The sequence below is a fragment of the Spermophilus citellus genome (assembly GCF_964194105.1).
Source record: "Spermophilus citellus genome assembly, chromosome: 9".
NCBI classification, from domain to species: Eukaryota; Metazoa; Chordata; class Mammalia; order Rodentia; family Sciuridae; genus Spermophilus; species Spermophilus citellus.
Genome location: NC_138191.1, coordinates 26,629,510 through 26,654,595, shown reverse-complemented (window position 1 = coordinate 26,654,595; position 25,086 = coordinate 26,629,510). Strand labels below are relative to the sequence as shown.

Sequence of the window (25,086 nt, the reverse complement as noted above, 5' to 3'; positions counted from 1 at the left end):
CTCAATAAATGGTAACTAAGGATAGCAGAAAATGGTTCTGTGAGCTCTGAGCTGGCCAGTGGCCTCTTCGTTGTTGATCAGGGGCCTGGGCAGCCACCCTTCCCTTCTGAATTTGCTGGGTAGTTCGCTATTCTTATGACTTGAGTTGGGTTTAGTAAATAGTTCTAGAATTCATGTTCTTCCTTTTTAGAGACAGAAGGGGTTCCTGGTTGGCAAGCATAAGGTTACGAGGCTCTGGAGTCAGTAGCATGTCTGAATTTTCTGCATAGGCTTATGGCTCTGCCAGGTGGAACTGTGTGATTTTGAGCAGTCTCTTTATCTCAGGAATGTGGATGCTTTGGTTTGTAGAATGCCTGACAGCTCTTGCTGTGTAAGAATCCGACCCTTGCTATCAGTCATGTACCTGAGAAGCTGTAGTTTTCTTCATAGTTAGTGGGAGGTCATGCCCCTAGATCATCTCTAAAGTCCATCACATGGATAGTGACTCTCCATGGATGATGTTCCTCCAAGCCTATAAATCTAGACCAATCTGATCCTTTCTGAATACCTGGCCCTCACTCTGCCTCTAGAGAGCAGTGTGGTTAAGGTGCATTCTCAGAGAAATGTTAGATCCCCTATCTCCACCAATCTTACAGCTCCACTCCAAATAAGCATAAAATCTAGGAACATAATAATGTGCTTTTTTCAGGTATGTGTGAGGGGGCAAATGTAGGGTTAACACAAAGCCTTCAGCTCCCCTTTAAACCTGACTGCTACCCTTCAATCTGTCTACTGTATACACTTGGCATGTTCCAAAGGAATTAAACCTTGGGCCATTCCCTGGAGCCTCCCCTTCCCCGTCCTAACCTTGGAGTCCTATGCATGCACTGACCTACCTGCTAAAAAGCACATTGGTCCCGATGTCATACAGAACCATGAGATGACAAGGCTGTCAGGAACCTCAGGGATCATCTATCCTATAATCCCTTTGAACAGATAACAAACAAAGTCCAAAACTGGAAATGATTTGCCTAAGGTGAGCCAGTGAGTGCCTTAGCCAGGCCTTGAATCTGAATTTCTTGACTCCAAATGCTCTCTTTACTTCAGAAAGGTCTCTCCTGCCTGTCATCACCTGGTCCCATGAAACTTTTAAGAAGCAGTCCAGCAACCTGAGAGAAGTGAGAAGCACTGGGCTCACTCCAGAGCACTTCACCCGGGGCACTGATGCCCAGCTGTTTGCTTCAGAAGTGGCTCCAAGGGGCTGGGTGGGAAGCAGGAGGCCATTAGGACCCAGAAGCATTTCGAGCATCCTGCTCTGCCGGCTGCCTCTCACGCTCACTGCAGTGGTTCAGGCTTCAGCAGCCTTGGAGAAGCATCAGCTGAGAGGAGCTATCACATGGGAGCCGGGAGCTGCTCAGCAAAGGTAGGAGTTGCCGACTAGGCCAGGAATGGGCCAGACTCAGGGCCTGGTGGTGAGTGCTGCAGCACCCTACAGAAGGGTAGCATTCAAAGGACTAGCTCATCTTACCCTATGGTGGGCAGTTTTGTTAGGGGATGGGCTCCCAGGTATCCCAAAGGCGGTAATAGGGTGTCGGCATCTCTGGAGCCTAGAGATGGGGGTTTGATGATCTCCAGCTGGTGGGAGTATCCACATTCTGCAACAGACAGCATTCTCCATCTGTCTTGTTCCATGTCATAGAGATGGGCTCCCCACATCTTAGGAATTGGTTCTTTGGCATCTAGGCTGATGGGCAACTGTGCCCTGGGTGTGGGCAACTCTGCTTGGGAGAGGTGTTGAAGCTTCCTAGAAATCTCCCCTTGGCTCAGGAGGGGTATGAGCTTGCCTGAAGGAAGACTGGGCTCTGATCCTTGGGAAGGAAGCTCTGTATCTGAGAAACAGGTACATATGAATCTCAACAGCACTTCTGTGGCCTTGGGCTGGGCACTTGTGTGCATCCTGCGTCCTGAAACAAGGGTATTTGTTACTTGACTATGCCCCTGCTACAGGCCAGACCTCAGTCCCTATGGTGGCCAAATCTTCCAGGAACTAAGAGGTCCTGGAGGTGAGGTGGGTGGTGTTGGAAGGAAGCAGTGGGAGGATGAAAGCATCTGTTGGGGTAGAAGGCATGATGACATGAACTGGGAGTGGAGCAAGGCTCCCTGGACTACCCCTATAAAAGATTACACCAAGGCCCGGCCCTCTATAAGGCAGATGGTCAGAGGGAGTACCCAGTTGCCAGGTATATTGGTCTGTCTCTTAGGAGTTAAATAGGATTCCTGGAGTTTGGGAGTCATTGTGGAAATACTGGTTAGACTGAAGGGACTCTGAGAAATGTCCAATGCTTGTTACCTAGGGCTCCATCATGGCTCTATGCACCCCTCCACGTCCACATGGAAACCATGTCTGCCTCTCTCATTCTGGGACCCTGGCTGAGCCTTGCTAGATTAGACTCTTGCATGCAATCCACCCATGGTGGATCTTTCTTCTATTAGTTACCATGGACTCGGAGTCATGTCTTCTGGGCCCCTCATAGGTAGAAGAGATGGGTAAATTGTGGCATAAGAGGCAAGGATGCTTCCTCTAGTATTTCTGGTGTTTTTCCTGGTAGACCATCTTAAGAGAAGCTGACATCTCCACTTTTCTGCCCTCTCTTCATGTTCTCTGCAGACCCTGAGTCTATGTGGCCTTCTCAACTGTGAAATGAGCTTTCTGCTATCTCTGGAGAGAGGCATGTCTCTAGGCAGATGTCCAAAGTTAGGGCAGTCTTGAATCCAAGAGCCTGGGTTATCCTTTCCAAAAAAGAGTCCCCTGGCTGGCACACAGATGACTGACAGAATATTCTTGGAGTTTGTACTAGGAGGTAGGGATTCACTTTGAGTCAATTTGAGTCTGATTCAGTTCACAAAATTGCATTGAGCACCTATTGCACAGCATGTTAGAAATTGGATTAGTGTGAGAGTCATGGTAACACCAAAACCCATGGTTATTTTAAGATGATAACTGGAGAAGAGTGGGCCCTGGAGGCCACATTGTCTTCTTTATATAAGTCCTGGAGATGTTAAGTTTAAAACTTAGCAACCACCAGGCCCTCTGTATCAGGGAACTCACAGAGTAATCAAATGTTATCATGTGTAGGATTTTGGAGGTCATCTAGTCCCAGCCTCCCATTTCACATATGAGGAAACTGTGGCCCAGGAAATTTTTAACTGGTCTACAAAAAGACCATCTGATTGGGCTGCTGCAGTTTGCCTCTAGGTTGCATAAGTCATCATACTATATTGAGAGAATCTGCACTGCAAGAATGATATGTGTAAATGAAAAAAATTTTAATTACATTGGGCAACCCATTTCAATTATATGAAAACTCAACATGGATAATGACACACATACAACAGATGTGATATTGACATTTGATAAGGAGAAATGAGAGATGCTGGTTTCTTCCAGTCTCCATGTCTGCTTTATGCTCACCACTTCATGATCATGCTGCTATCTGGGCATCTTCACCTCATGCCTACTCCAGCACCTATTCCTAGTCCTTGTTCTGTGACCCTGGTGACAGTCCAGAACCAAGAAACCCTTGGGCCAGGGATCCTCAGAGGGTCAGTCCAATGACAAGATATGGGAAGCTGGGAAAGTGAGAAGCAGTTCTTCTCCCACCCACAGTGGCACAGTGGCCTTGAGAAGCTAGAGTAGGTAGAGAAGGGCAGCTTTCAAGTGAACCAGTTTCCTTCCAGCTGGGACATTCTGTTTTCACTGTTTCTTTTCAACATTCCCAAAGTGATAGCTCTTTGTCTTGGGAGTGGTGATGTCAGAAGAGACAAAAGCACAGTTCTCTTTTTCAGGTGACAGCCCTATAGCAGTGAGAGACATTTTTTAGAGATAGTTCATATTCAACAATCACTAGAATCCTACTGTATTTCAGTTGGTGTAAAGGGCACCTTCATGCACATCAGGGCACCAGTCTGACCAGGTAGGTACCTAGACCTGGACATTTACTAGCTGTGTGACCTTGGGTAAATGCCTTAACATCTCTAGCCTCAGGTTTATTCCTGAAAAAATGGAGATAAGAATACTATTCGTTTTATAAGGTTGTATGAGGACTAAAGTGAGTTAATATTCATCGAGTGCTTAGAACAGGGTTGGACATGTGGGAAGCCTGTGATTAGAACTGTGGTTAATGAATCTCGCTGGGCCTGTAAACACAGTTGTAAAGTAGGTACTATTCCCTTCATTTTACAGATACCTTTATGAGGAAACGAGTCCAGAAGAGTTGCAGAGTTAGTAATGCCCAGACCTGGAACCGGAAGCCTAACCTTATGTTCCTTCTACTCCCTATTTGGAGATCAGAAATCGGGAAATTCATATAAGCAGCCCTAAAACTGCGCACTGTTCCAGAACTCAGCAGGACCTGGGAAAGGCAGACAGAGGATTCAGAATCTCTGGATAACAGCTCTTGAAAGGGGAGAAGGGTATGGAGAATGGAGGAAGGAAAGTGGAAAAGGAAGAGCCAGAGGCCACTCAGGAGGGGGAGTGCTATTGAGTGGTCAAGGCTTCATCTCTCTCATGTCTCCTGCATCTTCCCAGTTGTCAAGGCCAACCTGGGAGCCACCTCCTGCCAGAACAGGGATAGGAATTCCTAAGACTGCAGCTGCCTGGCCTGGTGCTCTGGCCACAGAGCAATCCAACTTTGAAGGCTGGTGATAAGAGGCTCCAGCAGGAGCTCCACTTACAATATTGGAAAGCCTGAGTCTGGGCTCACCATCCCAGGGTTGTGAACTAGAATGGGGGATGGGCCTGTGACAGGAGGTGCCCTGGGTGTCCTCTTTCGGCCCCATGGAGTCCTCGCCCATCCCTCAGTCATCGGGGAACTCTTCCACTTTGGGGAGGATCCCTCAAACTCCAGGTCCCTCTACTGCCAGTGGGGTCCCAGAGGTGGGACTGAGGGATGTAGCTTCAGAATCTGTGGCCCTCTTCTTCATGCTCCTGCTGGACTTGACTGCTGTGGCTGGCAATGCTGCCGTGATGGCCGTTATCGCCAAGACACCTGCCCTCCGAAAATTTGTATTTGTCTTCCACCTCTGCCTGGTGGACCTGCTGGCTGCCCTGACCCTCATGCCCCTGGCCATGCTCTCCAGCTCCGCCCTCTTTGACCATGCCCTCTTCGGGGAGGTGGCCTGCCGCCTCTATTTGTTCCTGAGTGTATGCTTTGTCAGCCTGGCCATCCTCTCTGTGTCCGCCATCAATGTGGAGCGCTACTATTATGTGGTCCACCCCATGCGCTATGAGGTGCGCATGACACTGGGGCTTGTGGCCTCAGTGTTGGTGGGTGTATGGGTGAAGGCCCTGGCCATGGCTTCTGTGCCAGTGTTGGGAAGGGTCTCCTGGGAAGAAGGAGGTCCCAATGTACCCCCAGGCTGTTCACTCCAATGGAGCCACAGTGCCTACTGCCAGCTTTTTGTGGTGGTCTTTGCTGTCCTTTACTTCTTGTTGCCCCTGCTCCTCATCCTTGTGGTCTACTGCAGCATGTTCCGAGTGGCTCGTGTGGCTGCGATGCAGCATGGGCCACTGCCCACGTGGATGGAGACACCCCGGCAACGCTCTGAGTCTCTCAGCAGCCGCTCCACTATGGTCACCAGCTCGGGGGCACCCCAGACCACTCCACACCGGACGTTTGGGGGAGGGAAAGCAGCAGTGGTCCTCCTGGCTGTGGGGGGTCAGTTCCTGCTCTGTTGGTTGCCCTACTTCTCTTTCCACCTCTACGTTGCCCTGAGTGCTCAGCCTATTTCAACCGGGCAGGTGGAGAGTGTGGTGACCTGGATTGGCTACTTTTGCTTCACTTCCAACCCTTTCTTCTATGGGTGTCTCAACCGGCAGATCCGGGGGGAGCTCAGCAAGCAGTTTGTCTGCTTCTTCAAGCCAGCTCCAGAGGAGGAGCTGAGGCTGCCTAGCCGGGAGGGCTCCATTGAGGAGAACTTCCTGCAGTTCCTTCAGGGGACAGGCTGTCCCTCTGAGAACTGGGTTTCCCGGCCCCCACCCAGCCCTAAGCAGGATCCACCTGCTGTTGACTTCCGAATCCCAGGCCAGATAGCTGAGGAGACCTCTGAGTTTCTGGAGCAGCAACTCACTAGTGACATCATCATGTCGGACAACTACCTCCACCCTGCCCCCTCACCCCGGCTGGAGTCATGATGGGACGCTGGACACTTGGAGGGAGATGGGGCTGGAGGCCAGTTGTGATTGCAAAGACTGCCTTGTGGGACCACCTTTTTCCCAGCTGGGCTGTGACTGGGGTCTCCGCACAGTTTTTGCTTAGTGTTTCCTGGGTCGAAACCAGAGCCAACAAGAGGGATATGTGGCAAAAGTCATGGACTTGGCTATGATCTTTGACTACTGGGGGAGGGAACCTGGGTATGGTGAGACAATGACGAGAGAAAAGGGTCACAAAGGTGAGGTGAAGCTTCTCAACCAGTGAGCTTTCCATGCCTCAGGAAACAGGGAAACTCTATAGGTGTAGGAGCTGGAGGATTAGGGTAGCAGGGAAGGTTGGGAGTTATTCTGGGGACCACTGAGGATATTTTGCCTTTCAATGTAATTGTCCAAGGCAGTAATTTCACCCAAGCAAAGGTAAGAAAATAACCTGTGTCTCATTCCCTATTAGGTTTAAAAAGACTGAAACTTCAATCAAGGGTCATGAGTTAATAGATGATTTTTTAGTTTTATACTTGAAGTTTCCTTAACACAAGAGGAAAAACAGGGTACTTTCCCCACAGAGTTTAGCCAGGAACAAGGGGAAACAGCAGTTAGGGTACATGGAATAGAAGACAGGAAAGGTGACTGTAGCTCTCTTTCTCCCATTCTTCAGGAAAAGCCTTCTGATTTTTCTGCCTTTCTCTTGCATGTAGAAGATCAAGCATGGGAACTGATCTCAGCAGAGATAATAAGACAGGCTTTTTCTCCCTATCTTTTCAGATGAATAACTAGAATGATTAAAGTTGAGGGTGGGGGTTAGCATTTGAATTAGTAAAGTGGCTGGATACAGACAGATCAAGTAAATTACCCTGATCAATAATACTGCAAATCTTCTCTTTCCAGGACTGGCCTCCCTGATCTCTCTCCTCATGGCAGTGACCCACCTCCAGCCCCCTGGACAATCGGGTACAAGAGACTAAGGTTGGGCATGGGAAGGGTGGGGTTTCCATGGTCCATTAAATGCTTCCCTACTCTCATTCATCGCTCTCAAAATTAGCTTCAGTAACAAAGACTTAAATCTCTTTCCTATTTGCAGCCCTGGGTTGGAGAGAGGGCACATGAGTTGGGCTGAGTTATTTACTGATTGAGACTCTAGGAACTGTGTTGATTGGCTTTGGTGATGGTATTTGCAACAGAAAGGGAATAATTGCAAACTGGACAGGAATCTGGGTCCACCTGTCTCACTTCCCTCAGTTGAATCAGGTAACACTAAAGGGTCATGGCAGGGCCCAAGGGTGGTGTGGTCTATATTTGAACAAATTCTTGTCTTCTGAGCATCACAGGGAGAAAATGGCTTGGTGGGAGTGGGGCTGTCTCCCCTTTGAACAGCCAATAAATAATTTTATGATAAAAATTATACTGATACCAACATTGACTCCTTCAGTTCAATTCAGTACATAATAGTTTTAACACCCATTATGTCCTGGGACCCACACAGAGAATGTGTGGGCCCCTGCCTTCAAGGAGCTAATAATCAGATACTTTGTATCTTTATAGAGCATTTGAATCTAATAAAGCATTATAAAATATTTCTAAAATATGCTTGAGAAATATGTTAGAGACTATATCCACAGTTCTAATTTCTGAGAGTTCATTGCAGTAATACATAGAGGTTTCCTGCAGATTGTGGAAAGTGTGGGAGTTGTAAATGAAATGAAACTGGGCAAACATAGATTTTCCCCTTTTGAACTAGAAAAATTTGCAGGTTTCTGTCTTCCTACCACTAGACTATCATTCTAGTACAGTGCCTATTACACTGAAGAAATCCCTTAGGAAAAAAAATGTATATATAGCAAAGGAGTGTCCTTTGTGATTCAAAATCTGTTTACCTCTATTTCCTTTTAAGATAAAGTCATAGGAGGAATCTCCTTTCTAGATAGGGTAAAAACTTTTCAATCACTAATCATCTAGTAGATCTGAGGTATTGCCAGCAGATGGCAGTGTGATTCTGGTGGAAATAGGAAAGGCATATGAGGGGGAAGGGAGAAAAGGGAAGGCATTAAATATTGCTTGGCAGCCATTTTGTTAATTTATTTTGGCTTTTCTTTTGACATTGTCCTCCAACCCTTCCTTCACAAACATCAAAGAAGAAAAGTTTTAAGTGCAAGGATCTCTCTAATTTAGGCTGGAATTACCTGACACTGTGAACTCACTGACATTTACTACAGAGTTTGACATAAATAGATTTCATTTGCAATTTGTTTTTCCCTGTAGGAATGGATCATGAAGGAAATTAAAGAGTTTCTCTTTTATTATGATGAGAACTTCCCAACATTTTCTGCTATGACCAACTTCCAGGAGTTTTCTAGTCACCAGGATGGCTTGGTAAAGTTCAGTGTGTAATTCTTAGCTCTGAAAGCTGTTCCTGGGTAAAACCTGACCTCCCTAATACACTGAAGAATCAACAGGCTGAGGAAACCATTCTGTCAATTACTTTTTCTTACATTCTAGTGATATCCAGGTGACTTCCAATACTAAATGAAAACCTTAGGCCTTTTGTTGTATGATGTCCCCAGAGCAATATCTCCTAGGGGCAATGTAGAAAAGGGGTTAATTTGTAGTCAGATCTACTTACTCACTGTTTGAACTTGGGAAAGCTGCTTAATTTCTCTGAGCCTATTTCCTCATCTGTAAAAATGGGGATCATTATAACCTACCTCACAGGGTTGTTGTGAGGATTAAGAGATGAGACATGGAAGCGCCTAGCCATAATTGGTAAATAGGTACTCAATAAATATTGGTTTTTCTTCCCTTTCCTCTGGCCCTTTTTCCCCAGAAGTGTTGATAATGGAAAAGTATCACAAAAAACTCATTTCATTCTAACATCAGTTAGAAGCAACTGGGGACTTTAAAAACTTTTAAGAATTAGCATAAGAGTTATGATGCATGAGGCTGTTTAAAGTGGTTCTAATTTTCTAATTAATGAATCATCATTATATAGACCTTTCTGTTGGGACTTTGTATTCTTTTAGATTCTTTATTCCCAACTGATTTTTAATCACAGGAAAAGATTTTAGGGGCTGCAAAGAAGTCCCTCTCCCTAGAATGTACCATGACAGTACCTGTGGGGCTGTCTATCGGTAAAGCTAATTGAGAACAGGCGCCACTGTACTTTCTAAGGTTATCAGTGAAAAGGTATCAGTATGGGGCTTTCACAGATTTATTTTCAGGTGACAATAAAGCCGAGAGGCAATTTTTACCAGAACTTCCCTTTTTGTGTGGTATCACAACAGAAAATTTTAGGAGATTAAGAGGATGCACTGGTTTGTTTCCGGGTGGGGCTGACTGGACAAACTACACACCTTTCAACTGGCCTTTTGTAAAGCCCACAGCAACTTAGAAGTAGTACCATAAGGACTAGAATATATTTTAAGAGCAGGAAGCAGTGGGCTAGAAGAGAAGGCTTGTCTTAAGTAGCATTGGTGTTACAGATCTCAGATATCAGGCATGGCCGGAGCTTAGGCAGGGCAATGTGTTCTTACTCGATAGATCAGACTGAAGCAACTTAGTCTGAAAAATGTCCAACACCTGGGCAAGTGCTCTGGGCCGCCAGAACAGAACCTGAGACCAAAGGGGTTTTATGCCCAGCGAGAATTTACCAGTAGAAATGGACATGTTGGCTGTGGGTTCTTATTTGAGAATCACAACCCCCAGCCTCCAAACCCGCTGTGAGACCTCAGAAGAGCAAATGAAAAGGAGACCCCGGTTTTTATACATTTACCCAACAGGTAAGGGGGGATTAAGGTTAGGAGGTGCGCACCGAGCTTCACAGAACCTGACAGCTCCGCGGAACCCTCGCCCTCCCGGGGCCTTCCGCTTTCGGTCTCATCTCCTCTCTTAGAGCGGGAGTGGTTCAAGTGGTAACGGCCGCAGGGCGTCGCCGGAAGTGTCGTAAACGCCGGATATCCGGTTTCTTGGATCGCTAGTGAAGCTGACGGAGAGGGCCGCCGCCCAGCAGTAGACGCGCTGTCTGAGCCAGCGGAGAAGCACTTTCAGCAGAGTGTGAGTGAGGCCGGGCCCGGTTCCCTCTCCCGCCGCCGCTATGGGCTGCACGTTGAGCGCCGAAGACAAGGCGGCGGTGGAGCGGAGCAAGATGATCGACCGCAATTTGCGGGAGGACGGGGAGAAAGCGGCCAAAGAAGTGAAGCTGCTACTACTCGGTGAGGGGCTGGGGGCGGGGTTGGAATGTGGTCGGGAGAGCCCAGCTTTTCCGAAGCCTGAGAAGGGTCTAGCCTGACCGGCGGAAAGTACCCCAAAGGGATCCGGAGGGCGTGCCGGGGTATTGAAGTTGGTGGCTGAGGCCCGAGAAGGCGTGTTGAGGGGTGGAGTTTGAGGTAGTAGGAATTAGGCTGGAGAGGGTGTAACTCCGGACTGGTATGGCCTTTAAGAGAGTTTGGGAATACGGAGTTTTGAGACTGTGTTAGGAATTTGTGAAAAGCTCGTAAAGGAAGAGCCTCTATTAGGGAAGGTTTTACCTTGGGTTGGAGCGTGTTGGTAACTCTGAGGACGCGGAAGCGTATATGTTGGGTTTGTACAATGGTTTGGGAGTTTGAGCGTTGTGATACTTGATGACAGAATAAAGCTGCAAGACTTGAATGTTTAAATGGAGAGGCTTGGACAGAATACTCACATAAAGACCTTGTCATTTGTTAGAGTATTTTGAACTGTTATTAACGTGTTCAAACATGAAGGTATCTATGTGTTGAGATAAATGGTAAGTTCTTAGATATAAAGGAAAGGAGCTTGGGTGCAGAGGCAGTCTATGCTTTTTCTTTTTTGTACCATTCGTATTCTCAAGATTTTATATCTCTTTTTGTAAAAGGAGGGGGATGGTATGAATTGAGGAAATTCAAAGAATGGCTTGAGTTTTGTGGCTGTCTAGTGGACAATAGATTACACATTGGAAATTGCTGAATAGTTGCTATGGGTGGTGTGCAGTGGAATGGAGTTACTTTAGGATAAATTATGGAATTGGACATTTACTGTAAGACTAATAAACTTCTGGGGAGCTGGTTATCTCTTGTGTTCTCTTTAAAGGAAAAATACTGCCTTTAGGACTACTTCATGTTACCTGATATTTTAACTGTTTTTATGTACAGTCAGAAGCATTTTACTTAGCATGATTTAGTTTTAAACTTTTATAAATCATATGAAGTACTCTGGTATTAACTTATCAATAAATCAAGCCATGTTTCTTCATTGTTAGTATTTTATAGGGGTCTGTTAGAGTAAGTAGGAGTCATGGTTTCTGTAAGCAGTAAAACTTTACTTTTTAAAATAAATTGATTTTTTGAGAAAAAGGAGTTACTTTAGGGAAGTGCCAGATTTTCACAATGTAAAGCTCCAAAGGACAGAATACAACATTATAACCCAAGACTCACTTTGTACTTCATTTTGTACCAAGTACTTCTCCTAGTCTCTTTATTTTTATTTTACTTATTTATTTATTTATTGAGTACTGGGAATTGAGCTCAGGGGCACTCCACCACTGAGCCACATCCCCAGCCCTATTTTGTATTTTGTTTAGAGATAGTGTCTCACTGAGTTGCTTAGTGCCTTGCTTTTGCTGAGGGTGACTTTAAACTTGCCATCCTCTTGCTTCAGCCTGTCTAGCTGCTGGGATTACAGGCTTTATGCCGTCCATATCTCTTATTTGGTTGTTAGTAGATTGTAGAAATATTAGTGACAGCTTCTTTTGGATACAGAGGAAAAGTTGTACATTGAAAGGAGCTTCCAGTTTGAATACCAGAACTTCCAGAAGGCATGAATTTGAATTGTAGTTTTGGACTGTCTTTGTACAACAGCAATCTTCTGTGGATGAACATTTCCTTGGAGCATAGTAGATATTCCTTAAGTATTTATTGCTAGTTAATGTTGGACATTTGTCTTTGGGGCCCCTAAGAAGTTTGGTATAAAACACAATATCCAGGACATTAGCATTTTCTTTATTGGTCAGTTGGTTATGAAATTAAAGGCATATTCTCATCTTTTGTAAATGATTTAATTTATTTACATTGACCATAAGAGAGACCCTCAGGACACTAGCCTATTGTAATATAATTGTAAACTGTGAGGCTTTTTAATGGCATGATGTAGCAGTCAGAACTTGGGCAAGCAGATCTTTTCCAAATGTCTGGAAAATTTTTTATTCAGGACTTTACAAATAGTGCATTTAGTTAAAAACAAAATTAAACACATGTTGACTTACAGAACTTGAAAAGCAATAAGTAAAAATCAAAGTACTAAAACTTGCTTTTAATTTTTACCAGCTTCATTGTTTTTCAAGTGTGATTTTTATACAGTATTCTTGAGTAAGTTAAATCAATAAATTCAAATAGGTTGTAAAAACAGCTGCTCTCACTTGAGCCATATCATAATACATATCTTTAAGTTAAAATTATCTCTCATGCTATTTCTATAAGCATAGTACACCAACATAGTATCCAAGGGTTTTTTTTTTTTTTTTTTTTTTTTGCTATAGAATATCTCCTTTGATGTGCATGCAAGCCTTTTTTATTTTTACTTCAATACTATGAAAGTATCTAACTTAGTTTAAGTTGAAATCTATCTACTTATCCTTGTCTCTTCTGGCTCACAATAGATTTTCTTTCTTACTGGGATGTAGTTTTTTTTAATATTTAATTTTTAGTTGTAGTTGAACACAATATCCTTATTTATTTATTTATTTACTTTTATGTGGTGCTGAGGATCAAACCCAGGACCTTGCACTGCACATACTAGATGAGAGCTCTACCGCTGAGCCACAACCCCAGCCCACGGATGTAGTTTTGAATAATGATGGACAACATGGGTTTCCAATCTTAATTCCCATTTGCTGGATATAAACTTGGAAAAGTTATTTACTTAATTTCATTCTGCCTCAGGTTCTTTAAAATGGAGAAAATAGAGAATCTTCATGGTGTCGCTGTATGGATTAAACATGAAAACAATGTGAGGCAGAACACAGCCAGGCATATAGTACTACCTCAGTGAATATTACCTGTTACTGTTATTATGAAATTAAAGTGTATGTTACAGACTATAGGTAACACAGAAATTTAATTAAGATACTAGTATGGGCTAAATTAGCTAAGACTTGAGTATTGTAATTCTTCCTTGATTACTTTTGGTTTGAATTTCTTTCTAATTGGAAAGATCTCGGATATGCCAAATTAGTGTTTAATCACAATTTTCTCTTGAAAGAGAAAATTATATTATGAAAAGCTTCCCAATCAGTGTGTAGTAGATAAGATGGCATACAGGTGAGCTGTTTGCAATTTTTTTGTAATGTTGAAATTTTAAATTATTTTTATAATAGTTGAAATAAAATTTGAACACTTCTGATGTGATTCTCTAAACTTCCTGAAGTTAGTAATTTGAAAAATATTTATTAGAAAGATTTATTCCAGGGGCTGGGGATGTGGCTCAAGCGGTAGTGCGCTCGCCTGGCATGCGTGCGGCCGGGGTTCGATCCTCAGCACCACATACCAACAAAGATGTTGTGTCCGCCGAGAACTAAAAAAAAAAAAAAGAAAGAAAGATTTATTCCAATTTAATAAATTGTAATACTTTGTATTTTTTTAGTCATAATTTCATAACAAAGAATATTTTTCACCAAACCTCTCCAGTTTATTCCAGTGAGCCTTACAGTACTCCTTCTCTTCTTCCCCCTGGACACTGGGGATTGAACCACTGAGCTATATCCCCAGCATTTAAACATTTTTTATTTTGAGACAGGGTCCTGTCTTTAAACATTTTTTTTTTATTTTGAGACAGGGTCCTGCTAAATTGCCCAGGGTGGCCTCAACCTCACTGATAGTTGAGATTATTGGCATGTACCACCACTCCCAGTTTATCATTTTCAGTGTGCACCCTGATATAACTGAAGTTGGGAAGCACTAGTGTGATTGATAAAGGCACTACTTTTGAATAGAAATAAAACTGAATTAAATTTCTACCTTTATTTACCACTATGAGATCTAGAACAAGTAACTCAACCATATGCATCAGTATATTCACCCATGTAGAGTTGGGATGATAATACTTGTTTCATAATGTGCAATGAGATAATATATATAAAATGCTTACCATTGTTGCCTTCCAAATAATATTCACTCAATAAGTTTTATCTCATGTTTGTGAGGCTTATCATTTTAGCTACTTTTTCCAGAGATATTTCCAAAAAATATTCAATTATTTTTCATATTACTATGTTCTTTCCCAAGCTTTTCAAAGAATTTTATATTCTTGGGGTGAAAGGAATTAAATCTATGGCAAGAATTAAGTTGCATGCAGATAATTGCATTAAAAACCTATATTGTAGGATATTTGAATTTATCTCTAATCCTGTATTATAGAATTGATCATATTTAAATTTGCAAATTACTGACTGAGTGTGCTGGAAATAAGACTGTCCTTTGATACATATGCTATTATATTCTTCTATAGGAGGGTATTCATTATAACATTTGCCATTTATTTGGGATAAGGTTTATAGAAGTTAAATTTATTGTGAGGATTTGTGTTATATTGGGACAAAGAAAGAAAATGGCATAACAGATAAAAGTACGTGTTGCAAAAAACTTTTTTTATAGGCACTTTCTTGGTATCTTTTTTTTTAAGTTGTTGATGGGCCTTTATTTTATTTATTTATATGTAGTGCTGAGAATCGAACTCAGTGCCTCACACATGCTAGGCAAGCGCTCTACCGCTGAACAATGACCCCAGCCCATCTTGATATCTTTTACATAAGTGCATTCTTTTGCAGACTGAAATATGGTCCTTTTTTGGACACATTTCATAATGTGATCTTCCCTGACCATGATATTCTTGTCATACAGTGATGACCATAGAATAGGGTGCTCAGTATTTAGATTTGAAAGGGCATGTGACTTTATAATCAGGGCTGCAGCTATATTTCCTTTTTCTTTTTTGGAGGGGGTTGCTGGGGATATTGAACCCAGGGGTGCTTAACCACTGAGCAATATCCCCAGCCCTTTTTAAAATACTTTATTTAGAGACAGTTTCACTAAGTTACTTATTAGGGCCTCACTAAGTTGCTGAGGCTGGCTTTGAACTCATGATCTTCCTGCTTCAGCCTCCTGAGCTGCTGGGATTACAGGATTACTGGATAGCAATATTTCTTAATAATAATAATAATTTTAGCTCAGTATACTTATTTGCACTATTACAAAACTTTGTTTAGATTTTAGGCACTTGTTTCTGATAACAGTGGCTCCTGGTCAGGAGTCCTCTGGCAGGTTTGGGAAATCTGAAGCAATATGCTGTTTACTCTGTCCCTCCTCCAAACAGCTGAACTGCTTCACCTTCTTGTTTCTCAGGGAAAAGGGAGTTGGTTGGTCTCTTGAGATATTTCCTTTTTTTCCCTACCATCTTCTCTGTTTCTTCCTTGGTTTCTTCCATAGCATGCTTGCTTTTTAAAAACAACAACAACAACAAAAACATGGGATGCCTGCTACTCATTAGGGCATCAGAAGATCCATGAACTTTGAAAAAAAATTATTAACACAATTTATGTTTTCGTGAGGAAGGGAACCATTTTATTTTTTCCCATCAGGTTCCTCCTGGGAGTTTTTGAGAAATCTGTTTTCCCCCAGTGCATTAATAAACTTGCTGCTACTATTCCCAAGTCAGTACATCCCAGAGAACTAGTCTTCCTTCTTTACTTCTCTTCTCAGATCCACTTGTTGCAAACTTTTCTCTTCCAACACCAGCATTCACATTCAACATTATCTATACTTGGGCTGAGGTTGTGGCTCAGTGGTAGAGCACCTGCCTGGCATGTGTGAGGCACTGGATTTGATCCTCAGCACATATAAATGTAAATGAATAAAATAAAGGTAATGTGTCCATCTATAACTTAAAAAAAAAACACCATTATCTAGACTGAAAACTGGATTTATTTTCAACTCCTCTCTTGCTCCCATCTCTTTATTATCTGTCAGTTGCCCAGTTCTGTCACTTGGTCGTTACCAGATTCCAAATTCTCTAGACCAGCAAAATTTAGAAGAAAAAAAATTTTTTGGTAGACCTAGGATTCCAGTTTTCTTTGTAAATACATTTAAAACATGTTTCACACACTATTGTCCACTGTGATTACCATTTAGTTCCTTTTACCATGAAACCTTTTTGATATTCTGAATAGGATATGATCTGTCCCGCTCTCTCTCTTTTTTCATTCATTAATTGTTTATTTACCAAGAAAAACTATTCTTTAGGCCATATATTCATGTTTTATAGTTCTGGAGCACAAATCAGTAACAAACTTCCAATGACCACAATCCAAAGATTTTTTTTTCTCTTGATAATATATTTTATTTCAAAATTCAAGGAATAGTTTATAGTTTGTAAAACCTCAGTGTGCATTATTTTGATTTTTCAAGTTAGAGCAATATATATGAAGGAAAAGAATTAGTACCATCTACAAATTAATCATCCCATTGAGCATTTGGACATTCAAAAATTTTCAGATGACTCTAAGTCGCAGTTGCCTCAGATCTACAGTATACAAAGAGAATTCCTCATTAGATCCGTTTACAGTTCACTTTTTCAAAAGTCAATAATCCTGCACATAGTCTCATAGGTTTACATAATTGAACACATAAACATGTAAAAAAATGTCTGGAGAGAGACCAATAAATTCATCAGTGTAAAATATACACAAAGATATTTTTATTTTTTTTTAATTTTTATTATTGGTTGTTCAAAACATTACATAGTTCTTGACATATCATATTTCATACATTTGATTAAAGTGGGTTATGAACTCCCATCTTTACCCCGTATACAGATTGCAGAATCACATCGGTTACACATCCACTGTTTTACATATTGCCATACTAGTAGTGTCTGATGTGTTCTGCTGCCTTTCCTATCCTCTACTATCCCCCCCCCCTTTTTTTTTATTCCAGGATCACTTTGCACTTTGAAAGATACCAGCATTCTTCATCTCCTCAGAATCTTTTTTTTTTTTTTTTTTTTTTTTTTTTGTGCTGCTAGGAATTGAACCTCAGGGCTTTGTGCATTCCAGCCAAGTACTCCACCAACTATGTTACATCCCCAGCCCATCCTTAGACTTTTTCATAGAATCATAATTTCTGTAGAAATCTTTATATGACTTCTTTCTTGGTTCAGTACACCAAACTTATAGAGGGCTGCAACCTCCAGGGTGACTGAATGCTCCAGCAGTATGAAAGCCCAGATGCTTGGCCAAAAGGCTCTGCCTCTGAGGATTCGTCCAAGTGCTGGAAGCTATGGCAGCTACTTTCCTTCACACCAGCATCCCTCCTGATTGATGGAGAAATGAATGGTGTCCCTCTTCTTGAGATTTCATGGTACTTTTTTTTGCCAATTTAGTGTCTGCCTTATAGCATGGTTATTTATATATGTAGTTGCTCCTAACTATATATGGTTCAGGAGAACTACATATTTCTCATATATGTGTATTTCGGGACCTAATATAATGTTAAGAGTCTGTAAGAAATAATATCACTCATACAAGTAAAAGGGAGTTTTATTGACAGAACACAGTAGATGACTTCTTAGGCATTAGACATCCCAGGAGAGATAAGAAATTAAATACAAGCAGGTTGCATTCTCATGGACTGTGACACTATTCCCCACCCCCATTTCTCCTTCAGCAGAATGGCCACTTGCTGTGTTCTGTTGGCTAAGTCATCAGTTCGTATCAGCTTTCTCTGCTCACTTCTGATACTCTCCCAAACCTACCAGTATCCAACTTTGGCTTATTCTTACACCTTCTATGGCTCACATGCCACCTGACCTGGTATGTTAAGTGTTATGTGTCATCTGGCATATACTTCCAGGATCCCCCCATTCCAGGATCCTGGGAAAGAATATCAGATTGGTTCAGCCTTGTTAGATCCCACCAGTCTAGTTTTGAAGTAGGCAGGGTTGTTGGGGTATTGTGAATTTTATAAAGCTGTACTTTATAAATTTTTATAATTTTATAAGAGCTAGGGTGGGTCACTATTAGAAAGAATTAATAATTAATTAATAGATGTCAATGCCTACCACTTAGTAGACATTCACTAAATATAAATTGAATATAATGAAATTAGATGGAAATATTGAGGAACTAAACATATTACTGCTCTAATTTCTCATTAATTCATGAGAACATGTCTGCTCATTTTCAATATGGTCATTTTGTATAGTTCAGAGAAAACAGTTCAATTCACCTTGAGGTAGGGTGTAGGATTCTATTCTAAGCTCCTGAATTTAATTACCTTCTATTTTACTTTAGAAATGTTTAAAATATACATAATCAAATGTATTTTGGGAGGTTCATGCATCATCATCACCCCTGTTTTTTCTTGCTAATTCCCCCCGTAAACCTTTTATGAACACCAAAAAAAAATTGTTCAAAAGTAAGAAGAGAAGTAAACAGGTTATTTTGCTGGTTATATTGTATTTCTAGGTTTTTCATAAGGAGTAGGTAAAAAACATTTGGCAAAGTAGATTTTGGTGTGGATAGGTTTTAGCTGTCTTGTACTGTTTTTTGTTTAGTTATTTGGCTTAATTTCATTGGAGATTGGGACTTTGGAGGGAAAGGGGAAGAGGGGAACTTTAAATGTTCAGGAACTAGAATATTAGCAGTAAATACCAAAAAATAAAAATGTTACAAATTTCATTATAAGAAATGTCTAGACCAGTGGCACTAATTTTGTTTCGGATTACTGATGTTTATTTTAAATGTATTTTCTAGCCAACAGAATATAGTATAACTAAAACACATCCCTGATTATACAATTCAAAATAGGAGATACCATGTAATACAAGGCAAAGAGCCTGAAAATTGAGAGATTAGTCCTAATCTTTGAACTTCATTTTTCTTTCACTCAATTGGTGAGGGATTTAAATTGATCTTAGGGTCCCTTGATGGTGAAGTTAATATGATTAATCAGATAGAATATTTAAGTTATATAAAAGGGTTATTTTTGTGTTATTTTTCTTATTCTTGAGTGTGATTGAAATCGTTTTAACCCTACAAAACTTCTTGAGAAGATAGTTAAATTGAAATTAGAAAAATGCCTCTGATGTAAATGTTCAAAAGAGAATACAAAGAAAATAAATTCTACTAACATTTGGATTTCCCTCAATTTTAATTGTCTTCATTTTAGTGTAGCTCTTTTGCAGTGTTTAGCAAGTTGGAGTTATCTTTAAGCTTTTATCTATCCAGACTATCCTGTTACCTGCTTAGTGATCAGCTGTATTATTTCTGTAATTCAAGCTGCTTGAACTGAATAACATTGTGGTAGGATTGCTGGTTAATTGTTCTAGTTTTGATATAGTGCTCTATGTAAATAACATATCCTGAAATAGCCTATTTTTGTTCTTAATGTTTAACAGAAATTAATACATCTGATGTAAACTAAGCCAAGAACAAGGGTACCCAAAGACCAAATTTGTTTGACTGTACCTGAGTGTGGCTTAGAGGTATTAGAAGTAAGTTTTTAGAAGCTAGTTTTTAGTCTGAAATTCCTTTGATTTCTAAATTTAACTTGAAAGATACTTAAAGGTTTAAGGAAGATTGTTAAAAATTAGCTGAGATTTTATCATGTTTATTGATCCATTACTGTTTTGCTGCTGTGGGCTTTTCTTTTTGTCACTGAGTCATATTTTTAAATTGATAAAATTTTAATATTCATGTAAAAAAGTTTTTTGAATGATGTATTTTAATGTCTCAGAAATTCTTGTTATTTAACTCAAAAAGTACATGATATTCTGATTTTTTTCTAGCTGCTCTTGTAAATCTACAACTGTTGAATTGGACATGTCTTGCTATGATCCAAACATTTGTATACTTTTATTCACCTGGCCTGCAAATAATACTTACCAGACCGGTCATGTAGGGATCATTTCGACTGGATATATTTAAAATTATTAAGGTAATTTGATTCTGGTCATCTTGTAATTACTTTTCTTATAAATATTGATATGTAACCTATTTATACTAGGTCAGGTACTAAAAATTGCTTTTATTTTTTCAAGCTGAATTTAATTTTTTGTTACTGGATTGAGCCCAGGGGTACTCAACCACTGAGTCACATCTCTAGCCTTTTTTTGGTGGGGTACTGGGGACTGAACTCAGGGATATTAAACTGCTGAGCCACACTCCCAGCCCTGTTTTTAATTTTATTTAGAGACAGGGACTCACTGAGTTCCTTAGCACCTCACTTTTGCTGAAGCTGGCTTTGAACTGGCGATTCTTCTGCCTCAACCTCCCTAGCTGCTGGGAGTACAGGGTGTGCACCATGGTGCCGGGCTCTAGTTATTTTTTATTTTTCGACAGGGACTCTCTAAGTTGCTGAGGCTGGCTTTGAACTTGGGATCCTCCTCTGCCTCAGTCTCCCAAACTGTGGGGATTATAGGCATGCACCACTGTACCTGGCTCCCCTTTGTTTTCTCTATTTCCCCTAGAACTGGGGAATCATTAACTTCAAAACAGACACTGTTTGATGTAATGACATAATTACAGCTGTTAAGTTACTTAGAATTTCTGAAAATAATAATGTTAGTACTACTTTAGTTTATTGGTGTAAATCTTTTAAACCATTTTGCAACATTAATAAATTCTCACATATTTGGTTCATCCCAGAATATGATCCAATCCTAGGGTACTGCATCACATTTAGCCAAGGCTACTTTTTATTGAGCTTTTTGATTTTCATTGTTGTGCCATACAATGGGAGGCTCATTTATTATTTATGAATATGTATCTCTGATTGTCTTATGAAAAAGGCACTTTTATAGCCTAGTGATAGAAATAATAGACAAGACTCTTAAGCAGTTCACGGGAGGTAGATGTACAATTAAACAATAGAAATATATGTGGGATGTGATTTGAGAGGGAGTCAATTTTGTAAGGTGGAAGAAAAAAGATATTCGTATCAGGAAGTCCTCTTGGAGGATGTTACATTTGAGAGGACCTTGAAAGATAAACAGGAATTCTTAAAGCAGAGACAGGAGAGAATTGTATTCAGACAGAGGGAATAGTATGCATTAAGGCTCAGCATGAGTGAGCAAATAGATTTGACAAGAAGGATTGGTATAGGAGATGAGGCTGGAAAGATATGCAGGAGATTTGGAGAGTATTTATTTGAAAATTTTAATAGCTGTTTTTTAAGACATATTTTATTATATACACACAAACAGAATTAACATACCAAAGTCTTTAGACTTTGCTTTGTTTTATTACTTACTTTTAAAAAATAGAAGTAAATACATATGTGAAACCCAGTTTTGTCTTAACAACAATGGTGAACATTTATATGTTAAAGGAAATTGAAATAGGCCCTTACCTGGCAACTCAATTTGTAATGTTTTCCTATTGGTGAATTTTTAAAGTGTGATATATTAATTTACATTTGATTAAATAGATATGTAGAAAAGTGTTCTGTGCTGCTATCAATGTTTCTGGGTCCTAGGATTTGATTCTGATATTTTTAAAGGTGAATTTATGGGATATTGGATTTTTTTTTTTTTTTTTTTTTTTTTTTTTTGTACCAAGGATTGAACCCAGGGGAGCTTAACAACTGAGCCACATCTCCAGTCCTTTTCTCCTTTCTCTATTTTGTTTAGAGACAGCGTCTCGCTGAGTTGCTTAGAGCCTTCCTAGGTTGCTGAGGCTGGCTTTGAACTCATGATCCTCCTGCCTCAGCCTACCAAGAGGTCTGGGATTATAGGAATACACCACCTCTCCTAGCAGGATATATGGATTTTGATGAATGGATTTAGTGTTACTGTTAACTTTGGAGGACATCCTCCACTATAATGGAATTATTTGTATAGACTAAAATAGGTCTTTGGATTATTTGTACATTATGTTGTTCATGGCATTTCTGTTCCTTTTTACCCTAAATAAATGAATGTTTTCAGTCATGTCATATATAAAGACCATATATAATTTAGTATTATTAGCAAAATGGCTTTTTGTTGCTTTGCTTTCAAAGAAGTGAAGAAACTTACTCACTAGAGGCCAAAATTTGAATATTAAGGCATGCAGAGGATAATCATCCTCCTTGCTGACAAATGGCTGCTCCTTTAAGCATTCTTATGTTCTGCATAGTTGAGGAAGAAACTTGGCTTCTCCTCCTTCTTGGCCAGTTGTCATTACTAAAGTTACTTTGTTCATATTCTCAAGAGGTGATATTTTGGTAATATTTTGGGAACTGAGTGAACTAACTGTCTCTCTTTTAAAATCAAACCAACAGCTTCCTCAAGTGATTTATGAATGTAAAAATGGTTGATTAGTGATCTGTTGCTTGGTTTTATAAGGCTTGTTACAGGTTCATGTTCATGTAATTGGCAAAACACATCAAACTCTGAACAAATCATACACTGCCATGTAAGTTATGGATATATTTTAGTTGGAGTTTTTTTTTTTTTTATCTGCCCTTCCCTCCTTGCATACTTACCCTCTAGAAATATTTAATGTAACAGTAATTGACATTGAGCAAATACATTGATGGCTTCAAAGATAAATGGTAATATTTAATTTTTTTGAGGAATAGGTACACAGAAATTTGTTTTATTACACATAACAAATATACCCTTTTATTAGCATTTAATATTTAATAAAAACAACAAACTTTTTAAAGGCTCCCCCCAAAAGTAATACTAATTTCCTTAAAGCCAATTTCATTCAGTTTCCTTTATTTACTTATTTTGTTGTAAGGAATAGAAAACTCATTCAAACTAGCTTACAAATTGTTAGAATATAGAGAGATTTTTGTGGAAATACAGAAAAATTGAAGAACTGGTTGCAGGAGCTAAGGCGCCCGTTTTTCTTCTTGCCTTCACTATATCTGCCTCCTTTTGCTTTCTTATCTTCACTTGTTCCCCTCTGCCTCTTTCTCTTTTTTGGTCCCTTTGGTCCTGTCCATTTTTTATTTCTTTACTAACTTTCTCTTGGCATGCTCTCTTTTCACTCTCATGGCTTCTTTTTTTTTTTTTAAGTCTTTCTGCTCATTTGTCTAGACACTTTCCAAATCAACCTTTCTCTGAATCTTTTCCTTATGACCTTGGTGTAAATGAGGCTCTGTAAAGGTAGTGTGAGCATGTTTTTTCTTTCACATATTGTGAGCTTTTAGTTTCTTTTTTCTTTTTTTTTTTTTTAAAGATAGAGAGGAGAGAGAGGAGAGAGAGAGAGAGAGAATTTTTTAATATTTATTTTTTAGTTATCGGCGGACACAACATCTTTGTTTGTATGTGGTGCTGAGGATCGAACCCAGGCCGCACGCATGCCAGGTGAGCGTGCTACCGCTTGAGCCACATCCCCAGCCCGAGCTTTTAGTTTAGGATAAGGTTTTCTGTATCTTCTGGCACATATTTCTCAGATAACTGATTTTTCCTGCTCACCTTTTGGAGGTAGGTTTCACAGGTGTAAGCACCTGACAGCCTGTGATTGGGTGATTACTCTGTCAGGCATTCATTACTTATCCAATCATGGAAGGAATTTGGCCCAGATTATGTGGATGATTGACTACTAAGGGGAGTTAGGATTTTTCTAGAAGGGAGTTTATGAGCAGGCAGGTATTCTGAAATTCTGTCTGAATTAATGTGGTGGTGCATGCCTATAAACCCAGCAATTCAGGAGGCTAAGGCTGGAGAATTGCCAACCTCAGTAATTTAATGAGACTCTAAGTAACTTTTTTTTTTTTTTTTGCACTGGGGATTGAACCCAGGGGTCCTCGGAACAACTCCCCCCTCCCATTGTAAAAATTTAATTCTTTTTTTTTAATATTTATTTTTAAGTTGTTGTTAGACACAACACCTTTGTTTCACTTATTTATTTTTTTATGTGGTGCTTAGGATGGAACCCAGGGTTTCGCACGTGCCAGGAGAGCACTCTACCCCAGCCCCCATTGTAAAAATTTGAGACAGAAACTCACAAAGTTGTTTAGGGCCTTGCTAAATTGCTAAGGCTGCCCTTGAACTTGTGATTCACTTGCCTCAGCTTCCCAAATTGCTGGGATTACAAGCCTGTATCCTGCTAGTTAAGTTTTATAAAAATTTTCTTATATATATCCACCATGCGGCCAGCGCAATGGTTTCATTAATGAGGTTCTTGGCATAAAAGTTAACTAGCAGAGATCGAAATAAAACACATAGACTCAGTTACCTTTTTCTATGGCCAGGTCTGAGACGGCTCCCCTCTCTGGTTTCCACCTCTAACCGCCCGGTTAGGGCAGCAAGGATTACTCAGGGCTAGCAGGAGAGAGAGGGAGCACGCCAGGGAGTAGCCTTTTATTGGGGAACAAGAAATTCAGGGGAGAATTCCATCCAATGAAGGTGGGGGGGGGGCGCACTCCAAGGTCAGGGTCAGTGATTGGGCCCCCAGGGTCAGTGGTCAGTCACACCCCCACACGGACGGGTTCTCTCATCAGGAGAGGGCCGGGAAAGTTCCAACACAGCCAGAACGCCTCAGACCCAAACCGGGAGTCGCCCAGTCACTTGTGAGAATGGCTCCCCACATATATATCCTTTAAGCCTTTTTAGTGATTGGTATGTGATTGCTTCCTTGAAAAAATCTTTTTTAGAAGAAAGCTCCATCATCTCTGTCTTAATTGAATGTTCACTGACTTACTTAACCCATAAGATATTTATTCATTCATCCTCTAAGTGAATATTTAAAGAGTGCTCATTATATTTTTTGTACTCTTTTAGGTGTTGGGGTTACAAGGAAAGATTTGTAGCAGTTTATGCTACTGGAACAGAATGGTAGTACATGCACGGGAGCTAGGACAGGGTTTGAGATTAAGTTTAGAGGGAAAGGAGGCTGGTGAGTCCAAATTTATTCTCATTATAGT

The 25,086-nt window shown here is 40.5% G+C and overlaps 2 protein-coding genes across 5 annotated transcripts in view; both read left to right on the top strand.

Moving 5' to 3' along the window:
- Positions 1–8,836, top strand: part of GPR61 (G protein-coupled receptor 61) — a 33,265-nt gene extending 24,429 nt beyond the window's left edge. For 2 of the 4 annotated variants that reach the window (XM_081305018.1, XM_081305017.1), the window contains 2 exons: positions 4,223–6,429; positions 7,076–7,812. In XM_081305018.1, the coding sequence (XP_081161144.1) occupies positions 4,817–6,172 (1,356 nt within the window). In that variant the 5' untranslated portion in view covers positions 4,223–4,816 and the 3' untranslated portion in view covers positions 6,173–6,429; positions 7,076–7,812. Of the gene's footprint in view, positions 1–1,163; positions 1,403–4,222; positions 6,430–7,075; positions 7,813–8,446 lie in introns of those variants that run through there. The other 2 variants (XM_081305016.1, XM_081305015.1) reach the window with 2 other exon arrangements.
- A 1,304-nt stretch (positions 8,837–10,140) lies between these two features.
- Positions 10,141–25,086, top strand: part of GNAI3 (G protein subunit alpha i3) — a 50,266-nt gene continuing 35,320 nt past the window's right edge. Inside the window, exon 1 of the mRNA XM_081306321.1 lies at positions 10,141–10,392. Coding sequence (XP_081162447.1) covers positions 10,275–10,392 — 118 coding nt within the window. The 5' untranslated portion in view covers positions 10,141–10,274. The remainder of the gene's footprint in view (positions 10,393–25,086) is intronic.